Source organism: Mesocricetus auratus, unplaced genomic scaffold (assembly GCF_017639785.1).
Source record: "Mesocricetus auratus isolate SY011 unplaced genomic scaffold, BCM_Maur_2.0 Super-Scaffold_100006, whole genome shotgun sequence".
In the NCBI taxonomy this organism is placed as follows: Eukaryota; Metazoa; Chordata; class Mammalia; order Rodentia; family Cricetidae; genus Mesocricetus; species Mesocricetus auratus.
The window spans coordinates 31,789,861-31,809,978 of NW_024429190.1; the positions used below are offsets into that span (position 1 = coordinate 31,789,861).

The 20,118-nt window shown below is 35.2% G+C and overlaps 1 protein-coding gene across 1 annotated transcript in view; it reads right to left on the bottom strand.

The window, feature by feature from the left end:
* Positions 1 to 1,029: 1,029 nt before the first annotated feature.
* Positions 1,030 to 20,118, bottom strand: part of Dhx15 (DEAH-box helicase 15) — a 38,273-nt gene continuing 19,184 nt past the window's right edge. Inside the window, exons 6-14 of the mRNA XM_005068778.4 lie at positions 16,907 to 17,074; positions 12,534 to 12,620; positions 11,500 to 11,649; positions 11,071 to 11,179; positions 10,332 to 10,523; positions 7,468 to 7,590; positions 4,676 to 4,866; positions 2,660 to 2,829; positions 1,030 to 1,595 (exon numbers count right to left, since the gene is read on the bottom strand). Of these exons, the coding sequence (XP_005068835.1) occupies positions 1,478 to 1,595; positions 2,660 to 2,829; positions 4,676 to 4,866; positions 7,468 to 7,590; positions 10,332 to 10,523; positions 11,071 to 11,179; positions 11,500 to 11,649; positions 12,534 to 12,620; positions 16,907 to 17,074 (1,308 nt within the window). The 3' untranslated portion in view covers positions 1,030 to 1,477. The remainder of the gene's footprint in view (positions 1,596 to 2,659; positions 2,830 to 4,675; positions 4,867 to 7,467; positions 7,591 to 10,331; positions 10,524 to 11,070; positions 11,180 to 11,499; positions 11,650 to 12,533; positions 12,621 to 16,906; positions 17,075 to 20,118) is intronic.

The window sequence follows — 20,118 nt, forward strand, 5'->3', positions numbered from 1 at the left end:
TGAGTACTACTTCTCACAGACTCCTAGTATGTTCTGCTAGAAATGCTGATTTAAGAGTTGTTTTTTTTTTTCTTAAGAAAGGACTGCCAAGTAGTTCTATGCAGATAACTCTTACTTTGCCTTACTGTTGAGGCCAACGAGCCAGTTTTGTTTTGCCCTTATCTTTCTGATGAGGTTTCTATAATCAATTGACCGAAACTGACACATCAACAGAACACAACTATACACTTGTCTTTCATATTTAAAACACTGAGGCAGGCAGAGGGAAGAGAACCATTGTGATTTCTGAGGCCAGCCTGGTCTACACAATGAGTTACAGTCAGGAATTCATAGTGAGACCCTGTCTAAAATCAAAACAAAAAGAGAAAGGGACACCCAATTTTAATAATAACAGCAATAATAATAGTCTGTAAGTGAAAAAAATTTATTGCAGTTATCTTTGACTGGCCACATCAAACATCTCATTTTTGGTTTCAAAAGGATTTTAGTTTGTCTGCTGTCTGATAATAGGAGGGTCTATTTTAACACACTATACAAACTGCACTATAAAAAGCTTCCAACATTAAATATTTAGTAAACTAATGGTGATCAACAATACTGTTCCCTCCTATCCAATACAAATAAACATGTGCTGGGGCTTGAGCTCTTAAACTGTTCACCTGAGTATAATAAGATCTGACAAAAATGCATTTAACAAGGTAGTAAATTATCAGCCTTATGAAATGAACTTTAAGAAGAATGAGGAGAAAGCAATTCTTCCATTATTCTGTCTCTGGGGATCCAATTTCAGAAACTATTACACACTTTATCCCATTAGATCGCATACCGATTAACCCAACAAAGCGCTACATTATACTCCTTAAAACCTGGCTTTAATGACTACTGTACCTAAGGAGCACTCCTTTCGAAAAATGCTAAATATGTAATAACAGTATAATTACAACAAGAAAAGAAAAGTCCCAACCCATAGGAAAGCAGCTGCTATACTTAGAGACTAGAATAAAAGATACCAAAAGACTTGGGCCAAGATTAGTATAAATAGACTTTATTGAAGTCAGTGCCTCTGTACGGAGACAGAAGATTGTGTCTACATAAGCACAAGTTGTAACATTTCACAACTTCTAAAAGGAATGTCAACAATTACAACGATCATGCATACCATGGTCGATAATCACATTTTAGAAGCATTTTCAACCATTTCTAAAGAAATGCTTGTAACATTGTTATATATAGAACTACTTTCAATAAACTGCAAAACATTGATCGACTTTTCCAGTATGAGCTACAGTGTCAACACAAAAGGGAGCCATAAATGTTTAATTTATGAAATCAGAATGGAATATTTACTGTAAAGAAAAAATTAAAAAGCTTTCAAATAAAGGCCATTATTGAACCAACATGAAGAGCACAACTTGAACTTGACTTCATTCATCTTTTAAAGCTGTCCTCTGAATAACTTCAGTTCTAAGCATTGAATTCAGTACTGTGAATATTCCTTGGATTGAAGCTTGGCAATAATGCGGTCCAACTGTCTCTTTGCCTCACACTGTGGGAAATTGCTCATGTCATAATATTGAGGGGCAATTTTCACCAACCTGTCCAGAAGAGGGGGAAAGTTGTGAAATCAAGATTTCAAGTAAGTACAAGAGTTGCTAATGAGTTAGGAATTAATTGTATAACTGCTAAATAAAAGCTTATGTTCAAAAACAGATCAATAAGAAATATAAACCCACATTTTTATAAACACTTTTAGAAATGTCAGTTTAGTAAAAATACGAATTTTCTGTTGAATTTATCAACTTGAAAACAGTACCGGAATTTTCAAAATATTTACTTACATTTATTTATATATTACATAATATGAAAATAATACAAAGCTCTGAAGTGTTTCATCTGACCATACTACTTTAGTCCATATTTTAAGGTTTCAGAAATGTGACATGTCCCACAAACTATTTTGATAGTGAAATGACTTCATTCTCAATGTTTTAAAAACTATAATGAAGACTTAACTATACATTTTTCTCCTCAGCAAAAGAGAGTAAAATGCTAATTTTCTACACATTTAAGAGTAAAAGTCATCATCAGTGCTGGATGGAAGCTGCAAACTACTAGGAGACAGCACCTAACACAAATGCCCTCCAGTCCACTCTGGGCAGAAATCTCCATAACTTATAAAGTGCTGGGTGTGCTTGGGGGGGAAGGGGGCAAGGTGACATTTTGCTAAAAAGTGAAGTCAGTTGTAATAATTTTTAGAAACTAATAGGCTAGCTAAGATACAACTTGATTTAATTTTTATCTTTGCATAAGTCCAAAATACCAAGATTTAATAAATAAATAAGGTCAAATAAAATACTTAAGATACTAATTAAAAAAATAAGATAAGCAGCTGTAACCAGACTATACAAAATATCACCAAAGAAAATCCCAAGTCTCTGTCCACACCAAAATTCCCACACCTCCCCCAAGACCAAAACTCCATCATACTATATACAAATCCACCATATCATGTAAATCCCAGATTATATAGGAATTTACACATCTAGCTGGGAGGATCCAGCTATATAATAAGCAGAGAAGACTGTATCTACTACAACCAGAGTCACACTCTACCCACAGCAAAACACTAAAGGTGAAATTGAAAACAAAGCATGCTCACCATTCTGGCTTAATATCTGTACATGTCCGAATATAATTCTTGGTTGTCAGCACAAACTCATTATAAAGCACCCATTCAGGCTTGTGATCAAGCACAGTAGAGGGATGCAACTGGACCACCTGGTTATCTTTCACAGTTAAGTAATGCCCTGTTCGTTCTAAATGCGCCACCTGAAACCAAAACAGTAATAACAGTGCTTCTAGTGAGATAGTTACAAAATAGTATGATATTTACAAGAAAATAAGCAGATTCAGGCTTAAAAACATTTGAGTTTTGCACACACATGCACATTTTGTCTGGATATTTGTGTACCATATGTGTGGCTGCACGAGGAGGGCAGAAGAGGGTGCTGGATCCCCTTGAAACTGGAATTACAGACTTTTTAACTGTTATCTGGGTGCTAAGAATTGAACCTGAGTCCACTGAGCCACCCCCCAAAGCCTCATATTGAGTTTTATTCAAAGGTTATTTTCAAAAAGTTGTTTTGTAAAACAAAGCCAAGTCCCATAAAATTCAATTTTCAGTATTCCTAAATCTTTCTGAACATAGGCATACCCATTTATGGCTGTTATCATGTTACCAGGGAAAGCAGAACTAAGGTTGTGACAGATCTGATGAGTACACACAGCTTATTTATTATCTACTATCTGTTCCTTCCTATCTTAGACATGTCTGGACAGGGCTTTGTAAGACCACATACCAGCTAAAGAGTAGGGAAGTATCACCACACTCATAACTAAGGTGAAGAAGAAAAACCTAAGCGAACAGTAAACAGCAAATGACAAAGAAAAGAAAATGGTAAGAATGGACAGAGGTTACATGATTCTTTCCTATATTTCTTTTGCAAATAATACACTTATACTGATGATATGTAACATCTACCAAATAACACATGTTAAGAGTGTTTGCCTTTCCAATTCTAGAACCCTGCATAATGTCAATCATTAAGTCGTTCAGTAAATATTTATAAAATAAATACTACTAGGTACCAGGTAACATTTGATGGTGCTTCCTAGAATAGGAGCTGAAATACTACAGTTCTGTTTTTAAGATTTATACATATATGTGTGTCTGTGAGATAACAAAAGCAAATTTAAGAAACACCAAGGAAAAGCTAGCTATATATTAAATATTGAGAATATGATTATGTCTAGAGAAAAAGCATTAATTCCTGACTATATTATTCACCTTATACTACAATAAGCATTCTTCCAAGCTACAGACCACACATATCTGCAATCCCAACACCTGGGAGGTAAAAGCAAAAGGTAGGTAAAGGGTTCACTGGTGTTCAAGATCACCCTTTTGTAAGACCCTTTCTCACAAAACCAGCCTACGTTTTCTTGATACTTTGATTCAAAGTCACATACGTCAAGAATCTCCTTTGGTTTTAGATTATAAAACCAAATACATCTAGATTCCTTCTAGCTACTGAACACAGCTTTGAGGCTGTTGCACTTAAGATACTCAACTGGTTTTTTTTTAAATCTCACTTCCAAAAAATGTTAATACAGTACATTTAAATTAAAAAGCAGGAAAAATTAAGAAATGACTTATAAATAGCAACGGGCACGATGTAGGAATACAAACAAAGTAGTTATTTAGATGTGGAGACACAGGCAAGATTCCCAGCACCCACATTGATATGCATATGCATATATTTAAATATTATATACATTCTTATTTGTATATAATACACATATACAGGTACATAAGACATGATTCTGCACGCACTAACTCATTCAAATAAACTAGACAATATTTAGAACCATTTTCTTTTTTGTTTTGGTTTTTTGAAACAGGGTTTTCCCTAGAACTTGCTTTGTAGACCAGGCTGTCCTTGAACTCACAGAGATCTGCCTGTCTCTGCCTCCCAAGTGCTGGGATTAAAGGCATATCACCTGGCTTAGAACCTATTTTTATACATACTCTTCAATTCAAACCAAACTAGTGGGCTTACTAAAAAGCAAATACTACATGAATGCTTAATTATGGAATCCTGATCTAACTGCTTACCTGCATAAAATACCCAGTAACCAATGCTTTTCTTATATTAATATAATAGTCCCTGCTTGTGAAATCAGTACTTCGACGAGGCAAGTTAAATCTGTCCATAATTCTTGATAGCTGCTGGCGTACATTGTCTGCAGACATCAGGGACCGGTAGTTAATGAAGTTGTCATAACACCACTGAACAGATTCATGATCTAAAAATTGAGGGGAAATAAAAAAAAAAAAAAAAGGGAACCATGAATCATCCACACAGCAGAAAATCCTGGAAGGCAACTTTTTAAAAAAATAATAAATAGGCTACAGGGCTAGAGAGGTAGCTAAGTGGTTAAGAGTATGGACTGCCTTAACAGAGGACAAGACATTGATTCTCAGCACCCATACTGGGCAGTTCACACTGGGACACCTGTAGCTCCAGCTCCAGGGGATCTAAAGTCTCTGATCTCCTAGGGTACTTGCATTCACCCACAGACAGACAGACAGACAGACAGACAGACAGAGGGACAGACAGACAGACAGACAGACAGACAGACAGACAGAGACACACACACACAAAGACATACACATGAATAAAATCTTTAATAAGAAAAAAGCATAAACTAAACAAGAGAAAAACATTTCTATATATCATTTTCTCTAAATTGTGTATTACCAACTTTTCTTAAAAACAAACAATAAGCCTAATTCAAGTGAATTCAAAGAAAAAGTATTAAGGTTTCTGACTAATAATAGATGGCAAACTATTTGAATCAATGGTTCTTAGCAAATTGAGTTATTTACCTATTAACAGCCACCTGGCTGTTTCCAACAAAGGATTATTAGACACTGGTAGATTCAGAGAACTTGGTAAAATGCCAGATTTTGCTCATTTTCAAAGAAATCACAGCCTTAACTAAAGAAAATCAAATACAATATTAAGTAATGAAGTGAACTTCAAATAACTAGTATGTTTTCTAATTGTGTCTGAACTGAGATGCTAAACTGACTGCGACACACCTGCCTCAGCAATTTACAGTCAAGTTTTTGTCATCTGTGTCCTCCAAGGCCTATGAATAAGTATGTCAAGTTCTAGTAATCTAACTACGTGTATGATAAAAGGTATTTCTCTACTAATGATTTCTTGAAAATCTTTCAACGAACTCAGTGTTATTCAGCTCAAAGCTAAAAAGGTAGTAACTATATGAATGGAAAAGGATCCTTTTGAGTGAAACCTGTTTTTGATGGCAGTCATGAAAGAATCATCATCTGATTCAGAGCCTCTGACATTGATAAATAAAACTGAAAGAGTTGTAAAATGGAATAAGTATGAAGGAAAAAAGCATTAAAAACTAGACCATGTGGACCTTCCTTTTGTCTTGGTGCTGGGATTCTAGCAACTACAATGTCCAACCTTGTCTTCAACACAAATAAGTATATAGGTTCGTTATTACAAAACACAATGCTATTGTAGAATAACGAGTAAGCAAGCGTATGAAATAGATCTTCATATTAAAAGTTGGGCAATGAATATCTCTATTTAAGGTGTTGTTGATTTGCACACCCTAAGAATGCAGCTTTTTTAAAGTTTCTCATTTAGAAATCAAACATCAAAGACTAACAAGACCTAGGTGTGGTTAAACAGGCATGTTGTCTAGCTACTCAGAAAGGGAGTGTTACTAAATTCAATACTGTCTTGGGTAAATCTACCAACTAGCCAACTTACTCATCAAATGAAAACTGTTAGTTAAGATAAACAAGTGTCATCATTTTCTAAATTGGTAATAACTAATGAGACAGATAAGAATCTAAAACTAATGCTGCCTACTCTGTACAATGTTAAAAGCTACTCTTAATATTCAAAGGTAAGCCAATTGTAAATTAGAATGACGCCTCCCACAAAGATATTACAACATTTAACTGTCTGTAGATACTGTACAAATATTAAAATGTTATTAACAAGACACCTCAAGTTTTTCCATATTATCCATAGTCCCCAATGAAAAACATCTTGTCCAGTATTTGAAGCATATCTTAAATCCAATGTACTCGATGTTTTAATTAACAAAATAAAAATCACAGACTCAATTAACAGGGTATGAAATAATCAAGTAGTGGTATGGTGATCTAGAAAAATTTGTATTTTAAAAGGTTGCAGTTACTGAGTAAAGGTTAACTATCCTACTTTGAAAGTGTCTGCTCTATTAAATATATTTGCCGCAATCCAAAGACAGAGTTTTGAAACAGGCCTGTAAAACAACCACGGCTTAATACTCCTTTTCTGGTAGCTACTTAAGTGGGCATTTTTTGTTTGTTTGTCTGATTTTTTGAGACAGGGCTTCTCTGTGTGGCCCTGGCTGTCGTCAACTCTTTAAGAACCACCTGTCTCTGCCTCCCAAGAGCTGGGACTAAAGGCATATATGGCAGAGAACAGTAATTCAAACCTATTGTTCATTCAATTTGTTGGTTTTATTAAACTGTTAGCAACCATTGTATAATATAAAATTATTGAAAAACATACAATACATAGAAAACATAAAAGTCACAACTTTTCTGTTAACAGTAAATTTATACAGGTCCCATTTTTATTACTGTATTTCTCAAGTTTTCTGAGATTGCTTATCTTTCCCTTATTATACAGGTAAACAATTCTGGAAAAGATTGGTAATTCTATTTTAAATGCTAGTCAGGAGTTTTTCTAACCAACCTCTGGGTTTCTAATGTAAAGTTGTCACAGATAATAAAGAGACGAAACAACTTTTTTTTTAATGTTACAAGTGGCATTTAGACATAAAGAATGCCTTCAATCTAATCATACTTACTTTGTTTAAAAGCATGGTAGACATTCAGCAGTGTCAGATGATCTCCATCTATGTGGGCAAATCTCATCTTGGCCTCATCTGCAGCTTTCTTGGCCTCCGTGGGGCGAACAAAACACTGTGGGACTAAACAAGGTTGGTATGGGCCCAACACAAACGCCCATATCGATGAGTCACGCATTCACAGATAGAGGAACAAGGCCTAGCTAGGTCAGTTCACAGAGCATAGGGCAGGGCAGGATGGCCTCCAACTGCATCTTGGACTGTTTACTACCTTGATTTGGTACATCACCTAACCACATCTGTAAGACAAGAGGGTTTCAAAGCTACAGAGTACCTGATTATTTTAACTAGATCTAAAAGTAGGCATCAAAACAGCTATTCTGAAGGCCATCAATTACTAGAAAGCTCAACTTATTTCAAAAACCAGTGCTGATAGCTCTACCAATAACCAGAAATATGGTGTCAATAGCCTTTAAGTTAACTAATTTTTCAGAAGGCCATCCATTCAACCCACTGAATGGCTGTAGTTAGGAAGCTGTACATGCCCACTGAAGAACTAAAAACAACTTTGCAACCATTCTACTGCCACATTTCTATCAAAATTGTTTTCCTAAATCTGTGGCTATTACCAACTGGTGGGTATCACTATTAGCACCGGTGAGCAAAGCATATGTAAACATAAAAAAAGGAGAAAAAAAAAAAAAAAGAAAAGGATTCAAGAAATCTTGGGTTTGATGACAGCAGTAGTGGTGGAAGGTTAAACCGCCTTAGAATTAAGAAATTTCAAGGCTGGGTAAATAATTTATGTTGCAGCATTTTTATTTTTAAAAAAATCAGTAAATAGCCCCAAGGTAAAAAAAAATTTGAATCAAACCCTCAATATAAAAGTAAATTCAATATTAAAGAGTTGACAATTAGTCTGAAACAGTCATTATTTCAAGGGTCATCAAAATATTGAACTACAGTAGTTGTTTAGCGCTTCAAGATTAACTCACAAGCTTTTAAGTTGTTAAAAGTATGCACTACATTTTTTGAAATACAAGCTTCCTTAATTCACTTTAGCAATTCCATAGTTATAAAAAGCAGTATCAAAATAAATTAACAAGCTTGGGACTTTTCGATATATTTTGAAGCTTTTATAACCTTACCAATAAAAATGAAATATCAGTTCAGATAGAAGAAAATGGGAATAATCAACAATGAGATCAAATACAGTATCAAATTAACTCTTTCCCACACCATTTTCCCCTTTAAAGATGCCAAAGTAGCCAAATAAGGACATCAATGCAATCACAGTAAACATTAAAGGTCTTGCTTAACATAACTGAAGCAAGGTAACTCCTAAGTACAGAAGCATCTCACAACTCTAAACACTAACATGAAATAGACCCCAGAATTGAATGGGAATATACAGAGCACCATAGGCATCTGGTTTCTAACTCAGGACCTCAAACTAACTGACAAGGCTTCACAAGCTCTGACTGTTTTTTGGCAGGACTTCTCCCTCAGTGAAATTTTAGCACTGTCCAGAAATGCCCTGTTTAAAAACCACTGTATGGTCAATCTCTTGATAGTCTAAAGTCAACCAACAGTAAACTGTTGTCCCTAACTCCTACTACACATAACTAAGATCTAGATGGATGAGTTCACTATCACCACAGTGACCAACTCAAAAGGACTAATATTCTAAATACAATAGTACTGTTTTACTATGTCTGATATGAGAACCTACAGGGAAAAAAAAATACTGGCAGATAACAAACAAGCACACTAATAACTCTTGCCCCAACTTTCTGCTAAAAACTAAAATCGTGGGAGATACACAACTGGGAGAATATAACAAAACGTAAGCAAGGCAGACAACAACCTACCACCACCTCTGCAAATGAGACAATTTATTTAAAACATTGATACTGCCCTGCCCATCTGCTCTGAGTCTGATCAGACATAACTCTGCAAGAAAACATTTAGCTACTTCTTAAATAAGTCACACCTTTAGAATATACCATACATCTGAACTACACCATAATTTTATATTTAGAAAGCTTAATTATTCTTTAATTCCATAGGTTTTGAATAATGGCATTAAGAAATCAGGACCAATAAACCACTCTGCAATTAAAGTCAGTTCTCTCCAGTACTAAAACTAGTAATATACAGTGTTTTGATTATCAGAATTTTTATTTTCTATTTTAGCTTTAAAAGAAAAACTATTTTTTCAGTATTTCTTCTCCTTTCTGGAAATCTAATTTCCAAATTAGATTAAGTTTCATTGCCACTAAGAAACAGCACTATTTTCTCAATGTAATATCTAATTTTTTAAAAGTATCAAGTTTATCAAGAAGTTATTTCTTTAACAAAGTGTTTTTGTGCCACTGTAAAAGAGTATCACAGTCAGATTTTGATTTTTACATCCCAGATTATACATTACTACTTCCATGTGACACTAAATCAGAAACTCATGTTTGTCACCGAATACACATACAAATAGGAAAGGCTCAATTTAAATGTAACACAGGCTCACTGAATAGTGTGTCAGACACTAGCCAAGTTTTTGTACTTGCAATAAACCTTTAAAATAGCACTAAAGAATCTAAAGAAAACTGCATTCAAATGTATTCATATTGCAATTTCTATTTGTACGCAATAGAGCCAAAGTTTTACTATATTTTGTGAACAAAAACTTTACTTTTGTAATTATTTTTATAAAGGTATTTAGGAAACAAACAAAAGTTCCTTAAAACCATCTATAAAATCTACTAGCATGCTGAATAATGGTGATGATAATAATAATAAAAACGAATAAAAGGATAGTCCACCCAAACTCTGAGGAGCTGGGTGTTTGGTCCCTCTCCCTCTATTACCTGACAACATAGCAGTAATAGATAGGACCTCATTAGAACAGTTGTAGTCACAACTTGCAATAACCATTTTAGCGAGCTGTGGATCTAGAGGAAACTCTGCCATCATGGATCCCAATTCAGTCAGGTCTCCATCATCATTTAAAGCAGCCAAATAATTCAAAAGTTCTAGGGCTCTCATCAGAGTTTCAGGAGCTAAGGAAAAAGGCAATCTATTAGAAAAGTTGTCTTGAGTAAGCAAAAATATGACAAAGTACAAACTATTATAAGTAACCTCATTTTTCACTCTACAATGAACCCAATTCAGAATTCAAATTGTCATCAAATTCAGTAATATATAGATATAGCAAACAACACGACACTAAAATCACTTTCAAGCCAGACATGGTGGCAAATACCTGTAACTCTTACATTTAGAAGCCAGGAGAATCAGTTGAGGGATGTCTTTAGTAAGACTGAAGTTAGCAGAAAATTACTTTTTCATAAAAATTTAGAAACATTGGAGTTTTTACATTTCCATGCCCCGGTAATAATTCCGTTAACCTAATTCACAGACAAACATCTAGAGGAGTTTATTCGGCCACATAACTGCCACCTTTTAAAAAGTCTTAATGCTATTATGTAAGACCAATCTTAATGCACGATGAAGGCAAAAAGTATTTAATACATGTATGCTCTACAGGATACACAGAAAAAAACGTCTGGTTAATAGACCTAATAAAGGTCCTGTTTTAAGACATACCTGGTGGGTCCATAAAATCAAAATGTACCAAATCATCAATACCAAGCTTCTTCAATTGTAATACAACTGATCCTAAATTAGAGCGTAAAATCTCAGGGTAGGTATTATCCTAATAAAAGAAAAACATGTGTTATGGTAATAATACCCTTGGTCCCTGCCTCCTTAACCTCTTGCTTTGACATTACATAACTTGTACCTAACTAACTCATGGGGAAAAACTACTTGAGAATTATACTAAAGGAAAAAACATCAGGTCACTCCTTGCAACTACTTCTATAATGTGTATGTTTTACAACTAGCCACTTCATCTGGAAATGGTAAAAATAAAACATATATCAAGAGGTTATACCATTAACTCATTCAGCGTAAAGGTATCCTTTCCTTCAACTAGAACATTACATTTATTCAAGGTTTAACACTACTCCTTACCTGCATTTCCGTTTTGTAAGCTTTCTCTGTGTAAAGCCGGAAGCATTTCCCAGGTCTGGTACGCCCAGCTCGACCAGCTCTTTGCTGAGCTGAGGCTTTACTAATTGCTGTCACCAAAAGAGACTCAACTCTGATTCTAGGATTATATACCTATTGAAATGGGAACAATTAGTGATTCTTTCTTCAGGAAAACACAAAACTGAAACCAGGACAATCACTCACAGGCCACGATTAATGCCAAAATAAAAGGTAGCTTTGCTAGCCATGATATACTCCCACAATAAAAACTACTCATCTCATGGTCTACCCTTCTTTCAGACATTCTGGCTACCATTCCAAAAGACTGGAGCTAAACTTTCTAACATACAGAGGGCAAACATCTGTTTCTCTTAACTTAAACTTAGCTATATTCTTTAATAAGGAAGAATGTTGCCTGTTCCCTACCCCAAGAAATGACAGATAACAATTTAACATCTGTTGTTAAGAATGGACAGTAGGTAACTTACTTAAGTTAGTTATATGCATTCACTTTAATGGGAAAGTTTTCTGTTAATATGCCTGCAAATTATATTAACTTATTTAAAATATATTTGACAAAATACAGAACACTTAACTATTCACTGAGAAGTGGTAGCATTCTTCGTTCTTACCCTAAAAGATTAAATTATTCCAAAAGTATGCCCAGTACACAGAATAAAAACTAATTCTAAATGAGTGGCTGATCTGCAGGCTGATCCAGGATTTCCTATTACTATCACTTTTCTCCTTACGTGAGACCATATGCCTAAGTCATCACTATCATACACAGAAGGGACACTGAAACAGCCTTATAGTGGGGCATATTGGGGGAAAGGGTATCCTAGATTTATTATTGATCACAGTTTTAATTTCTGAAAGCCAGACAGAATACAAGGATAATGTTAGGAATTTGATTTTGAGAGAAGTAACCCTAAAAATTATTTTCACCACAAGATGAGCAATCATTTAGCACCCCCAACCTCACACTGTTATGACGTAAGCTCCAGGATAGTTACCTTTTGCTTTGCAAACCCAGGGTCAATCACAAACACCACACCATCTATTGTCAACGAGGTCTCTGCAATGTTAGTTGACACAACCACCTATTTAGGAAGCAAGCAAAATTACCATGATTAAAAGCTAAAACAAGTATTTCTCTTCAATGAGTAAGGCCTTAAAAGACAAACTAAAAGTGCAACATTTACCATTTCAACTTATCCCATAAAGCAATGTTTATCAACATCTTGCGTATCAATCACAATAACTATCAAATAGAAATGGAATACCTACCAAAAGGAAAGTAATGAAAAATAAGCATAGTTTAACACACGCTCATCCCCAAATAGTTTTTTTTAAATGGCAGGAAAGTTACAATGCCATAACAACTGGCATATTCTAACAATGAAATGTGAAAGTTTCACAAAATAGTGCGTTTTCTACTGCATACAAAGCACTGCTTGGCAATTAAAAAAACAAAAATTCTTACAGTGAATAATAGTACTTGATGCAGTCTTTTCCCAAATATGAATGTTTTTCCGAGATTTTATGTCTTTAGAAATTAGTCTGAGAAGGTTCATTCATCTCAGAGTGCTTGACTAGTAAGCCCAAGGAATCATGTTTGGTCAAAGACAAAAAGAAAGCTGGTTTGACTTGGGAAATAGTGTTAAATTTTTTTATCTACAAAAACAAAGATGTTTCTTGATGGTAATGCTGACATTTGGAGATATGTATGCAAGTAGTTGACACAGATACATCAAAATATGTTCCTACAGGTTTATAATTTGGAAGATGAGATTATAGACATAGAAGGTACAAATGATAAAAAATGATTTGAGATTAAAAAAGAATTATCTTCTACCTAAAAATAAAATAGCTTTATGGAATAGGACTTGAAAAGTCAACACAAAATTTCTCAGAAGAGCAGAGGCAAAAAAGGGTCAGATTAGCTATGGGTTTTCTTTTTTCCTTTTTTTTTTTTTTCCAAGACAGGGTTTCTCTTGTAGCCTGTCCTGGAACTCGTTTTGTAGACCAGGCTGGCCTCTAACTCAAGAGATCTGCCTGCCTCTGCCTCCTGAGTACTGAGGTTAAAGGCATGCACCACCATCACCTTTCAATCTATAGATCATATATTAACACAATCAGTAATCAAAAATGAAATAAAATATATTATACTAACAGGCAAAAGAGAACAACCCAACTGCACTATTCTTGTAGAAAGTCAAGTTTTTATTGAGATTGTAATGAAGACAAACAAAATGTCAGAGCTAGAAATCAAACCAGAATAGTATCAAAGTGTTGATATCCCTAAGTGTCAAAATTACTTTTAGAACTCTACATATTAGACTAGTTAACATAGAGTTGTGGGGAACAAAAGATCTGATATTTTAAATGCCACATAAACTACCAAAATCATATGTACTCTGACTTCATCAAAAGATCATAGTTCTCAATACATATGAGACAGTCAAGGAAGGGTTATTCTGTGTTATATTAAAGTGCATTTTACATTGTAATATACAATGCGAAAAAATTTATCGATGTGATCAATTCTAAGAATTAAAACAAACATCCATTTTAGAAAATAAGCACTGCTCATCACTTGATAGTCAATATTCAGGTAGCATACACCCTCTGGATATGATGAATAAACAGATGAACAAAGGGAACTGGGTGGTAGGAAATGTTACCATGCTGCTTAGAATAGTACATAACTTAAAACCTGGCCTGTGATGGTTTGAAAGAAAATGGCCCTCAGGCTCAGAGGAGAGTGGCACTATTAGGATGTGTGGCCCTATTGGAGGGGTATGGCTTTGATGGAGGATGTGTGTCACTAGAGGGTGGGCTTTGAGGTCTCAGAAGCTCAAACCTGGCCAGTGAGCCACTGTCACTTTCTGTTACCTGGGGATTCAGATGTAGAATCACCCATGTTTGCCTGTGCACCACCATGCTTTCAGCCACATGCACTGAATGAAATAAATAAATGCAAGATATAGTTTATAGGGCTGCTCTACAACCCCAGGTAAAGCAAGTAGTAAATCTGATCTAGATGAAACAGTTCACCATCCAAATAGGAACTAGTCAACAAAATGTTGAATTAGTTAGGGGATTTGCATGGGACCAGTGGGAATGTTACACATTTTTTCTAGACTGTAAGTTTGTAGCAAGTGTTCAAAAATAGACTTGAAAGGTGTTAAAAGCTTAGGACTAAGAAACTATATTAAGGCAAATTACCCACAATACAGAATAAGTCCCCAGTTGACACCAACACTAAAATTTGTAAGTAACCCCCAACAACTAGCTTCTAAATGGAACCAATATTTAGTTTACTAACTGTTTTCCAAATAGAACTTAGGATGCTTGGATTGCCCTGCTTGAGTACTTTTTGGCCACAATAATCTTTTTAAATTGAGCTAATTTGCATTTTAAGTCACTAGAACATAAGGAGTGTTCTACTCCAATTCAAAGTCATTTATTAGTTAGTGTAGTTAACTATCTTCAAATAATGGATCAAAACTATGGAATTATCTCAAGGGGCATCCTTTTCACCTGAACCATATTTTGAGGCTCTGCAATTAGTAAGCTATAGGTTAAGCCTAGAATGTTGTATCACGCTAGGTATTCCAACACTAAGAGACACAAGTAGAGTAACTGTTGAGATCACACTAGACTACACTAAACCTGTCTCTCTCCTTAATACTGCTGCATCTTTGAGCCTAGTAACATACTTCAAATAAATTAAGTATTTTTAACTATAGGCATATAAAATATAAATATTTTCACCACAAATGTAGTCCTTTGGGCTCTTCCTAGATGCTAACCACCACAGAAATGCTTTATCATGTCCTAGGGAATACATTAACATCTAATAAGGAAACTTCAACCCAATGAAGCGTATTAGATCAGAAATCAGTAGGAACATTTTCAAGTTGAATTCACTGCTCTAGTATTTTTAACAATGCAGTCTTATTTTCAAGACTATTAAAACCCATATGCTTTAGTGGTACATGCCTTTAGTCCCAGCTTTCAGGAGGCAGAGGCAGGTGAACTTCTGTGAGTTCCAGGACAGCCAGGGCTATTATTACACAGAGAAACCCTGTCTCAAACACCCCTCCCCCCCAAAAATACACCTAAAATCTTAACATCTTAGCTTATTTTGAAACTGGTACTGAGCACAGTGACTTAAAGGAGTACCCTTATTCCCCTATCTAGGACAATTACATGTCCCTCTACCAAAAGAATGTAAACCTGGTTCCTGCCTTCAAGGAATCTATGTATTTATTCGGAGTCTGTATAGAGTCAATATTTAACACTTATTAACTTAAAATCCCATTTTCTTACAAAAAATTCTAGGAAGGGGCTAAAGCACTGAATTAAAAAGTATTAGTGCATTAGTGTTATACACCTACTAGGACAAATACAATACTTGGCCATCACCCCCCCCCACTTTCCTGCAAGTACTCTTCCATCTGCTAAGAACAAACTGCCTATGTGGGAAAAGGAATTCATTTTCTTTGCTTCTGGAGACAGGGTTTCTCTGTATAACAGCCCTGGCTGTACTGGAACTCACTCTGTAGACCAGGCTGGCCTCAAACTGACAGAGATCCACCTGCCTGTTTTCTGAGTTTGTGGGATTTAAGGTGTGACTACCACCACCCTCGTTTTACGTTCTTACACAAGAAACGACCCCGCCCCTCAAAAAACGTAGTTCACCTCAACACACTTTTCCATTAGCTTCTGAAATGCAAATTATTTTGTGGTGTGTAATCACTCATCCATAACTTTGGGTTCTGATTGTTGTTTTTCTTTTGGAGACAGGGTCTCACTATGTAGCTCGAGCAAGACTGGCCTTGAATTTGAGCTCTTTTTTTACTGAACATTTTACTCATAACACAGGCTGATTATAAATTCTTCATTATCCTGCCTCCTCTGCAAGAGAATTACAGACACATACCATGACACCCAACTTACAGGGGATGTCCCTCTGTATGCTGTGAATATGTTTCTCTTACAGGTTGATGAATAAATGCTGATTAGCCAGTAGCCAGGTAGGAAGTATAGGTGGGAATACCAGACTAAGCATTCTGGGAAGAGGAAAGGCAGGAAACAGTTGCCAGAGCATTCTTCAGTAAGAGAAGGCCATGTGGAATCACACAGATTAATAGTTATGTGTTAATAATTAAGAGACAGCTAGACAATAAGAAGCCTGAGCCATCTACCAAACAGTTTATAATTAATACAAGCCTCTGTGTGTTTATTTGGAACTGAAGGGTAGAGGGACCAGACTGGACAGAAACTTCTGTCATCACCCAACTTATTATTTATAGTTGTTCATATTTGGCATCTCACAACTTTTCTATTATCAACCACTATAAGGAATGTTTAATATTACCTTTCTTCCAATTGCTCCATTCTGTTTTTTTGGAGGTGGTGGCTCAAAAATGCGTTGCTGCTGCTGGGGCGGAAGTGTGGAATACAATGGAATGATTTTAATATCTCCAACTTCAGGGCCCAAATCATCAACTTCACGCTTTATTCTCTTACAAGCCTCATCAATTTCCTACAAAACAAAAACATTGAGGATAAAAACAAAATTGTAGAATATATTCATCATAACCCTCATTGTATGTATTTCATTTGACATATCAATAATCTATCTTTGTTTTCTTAGCGATGATCCATGCATATCATTTAACTGATAATCTATTTTAAATTTAGTAACCAAAATTAGCCAAATATGTAACTGTATTTGCATTCTATGCCCCTTTTCTTGAAGACTTAGATGTCCTAATTAATTCTCAACAAATTGTATTAAAATTGGAATTTCTCACCCAGGAATATTTAACTGCACTCATAACCTTTTCAATTTTCACAATCTAAAAGAAACTGATGTGTTAGATATTTAAAATAAGCCAATTAGGCTTTAATGTCACATATCACTAATGTAATTTTATGGAAGAATTGCTTCACCGTACCTAATGAGAACAAGTACCTTTACAGTATCAACATAGATATTTCAAAAGTAGACTGATGCGCAAATGCCTTAGAGCTGCTTCAGAAATTTCCTCACCAGAGCATTACAGAGCAAACTAATGCATTAATATTCAAATACAAATTTAAAGAAAGAGATAAATGCATTTGGGAGAGAAGCAGAACTCTAGAGTGGCAAATGGCTTATAAAGAGAAGATTGGTAGACAAATGTTTTCCTGAAACAATTAAACTTGGAAGTACATTAATTTATTAAACAGTCTGTCATGTATTTAATGAGGTAGTCAGCTATTCTAACTAATAAACTATTTATTTAAAGAATATCATAAAGAGAAAAAGGGAATTTCAGGTAACCTGGGTACCAAACTAGGCTTCCCAAAAATGATTTAAACCAACTTGTAACTGTTTCTAAATTAAAGAATATAAAATTTGGGGTTGGCTCAGAGGCTAAGGGCACCACTGGCTGTTACTCCAAAGGACTTTAGTTTAGTTCTGAGCACCCATATATGGGTTCAAACCATGTAACTCTACGGCCAGTGTATTTTGGTGCTCTGTTCTGGCCAACTGAGCATAAAATACACAACACATACAGGCAAACATGCATACAAAAAGTTAAAACAGTTCTTTAAAAATATACAATCCTTATAAAACAGCCTTTTGTTTACTGCAAAATACCAATTTTCTTAACTATCACAAGGTTGTTTGACACAAGAAAATTACTATTAAAAATCCATTATTTCGAGCCAGGCAGTGGTGGAACACCCCTTTAATCCCACCACTAACTAGGGAGGCAGAAGCTTGTGGATCTCTGTTGGTTCCAGGCCAGCCTGATTTACAAAGTGAGTTCCTGGCCAGCCTGAGCTATACAGAAAAACCCTGCCTGGAAAACAAAAACAAAACAAAACAAAGAATCCAGTGTTTCTTGAGACCACCTCAAGTTTCTAGAAAATGAAATTGAATACCATTTATTGAAAACAAACTTAAAATATTTTTAGAAAAAAACTGCTTTTAAATGTTCTATCTAGATCAGAATGCTCCCTGCTGGCATGTAAATACAGAATTAAGACCCCTATCAAATAAAGAAAAATAGACTCCCAATATTTCAGATTTGTTAATGTCAGCAACACAAATAATAAGTCATCAACCTCCTAATATCTACACTTCATCTATTAAAAGACATGGCTAAACACAATAAATGAAATCTATGCAAAACAAAGCAGCTAAGTCTTCAAAATATCGAGTTCACAGCTACAACTTCTTTTCATAACATGCCAGCACACACCTAAAAACAAAAGCTTACAGCTTTCCTTTCCCCATGAATGAAATGAATTGCACTAAGCTGGCTCAGAAAAAGATCCTTCTAGTTCTCCCCATTCTGGTTCTTTCCACCAGAAACTTCAATATTATTCAACATGCCTAATTGTTAGAGGAAGTGAGAAACTGGGCACAATTCTTACACTTTTTCAAGGGGGCAAAATGAGCACACCAACAGCATCAACAGCTGTTTGCATCCATTTGAAAAGCAGTAAGCCTCACAGAAGCTTTATGGAAAACTTCCACTTTAACTGCACAAAAAGGATGAGTAGTACCAAAAGAGGGAAACTTTACCCAGAAACCTGCACTTTCAACACAAAAACTGCACAAAAGAACGAAGGGTGAGTCTCTACAGGGAAAGAATTCACAGTCCCCTTTCCCCAAGACATTTGGCAACATCTACATATGTCTTTGCTGGTTACCCCTCATGAAGTAATCCTGCATGGATCTAATAAGGAAAGGCTGAGATGCTGATAAATGTCTACAATGAACAGGCATCTGACAACACAAATTTTTCAACTTACAACATAAATAGTATTTAGGATGAAAAGCCATATTCTACAAAGAATCCATGTCCAAAGGCACAAAACATACAGACAATTCCAGGATTAAAAACAAGTATCAAAAATTACAACACTCAACTTAATGGCATTATCTAAAATATCATCTTGCTAATAGTTTTATAGGAGCTGGGCATTGGTGGCATACGCCTTTAATCCCAGCACTCATGAGGCAGAGCGAGTTCCAGGACAGCCTCCGAAACAATACAGAGAAACCCTGTCTGGAAAAACCAAAACCAAAAAAAAAAGTTTTAGTGCAGCATAAGACTAGAGCAAATTTCTACAACACTGTTTAGTTGTGTATCATAGTAGGGATCTTTTGGAACTATATGCACTCCTTTTAAATGACCTCAGGAGCTTGTAAGGCAATATAGGCTCTTGTATTTCTTCCTCAAACTTCACCTATTTCACAAAAACATTGAACAGAAACAGTAAGTTACTTTAACAAATTCTCTTCCCCTAGATCAGAAATCTACTGATCATATTTGAGAAAGACATTCTAAAACAGGACTTAGACCTTCAATTGTAAAAGGTACTCAAACACTTAAAGGAGTACAACCACCTACCATTTCAATTATATACTTTTCTTTAATAATAAGCACCATTTTAAATATAAGTATATTAGAAAAGGTGGTTAAACATTTTATACACTCAATTACACCAATGAAAACCTTGAATGACTAAGGTAAGAAAAATATGGCCAGCCTTTGTCATATAAGTTTAGAGTTGCTGGCTAATAGA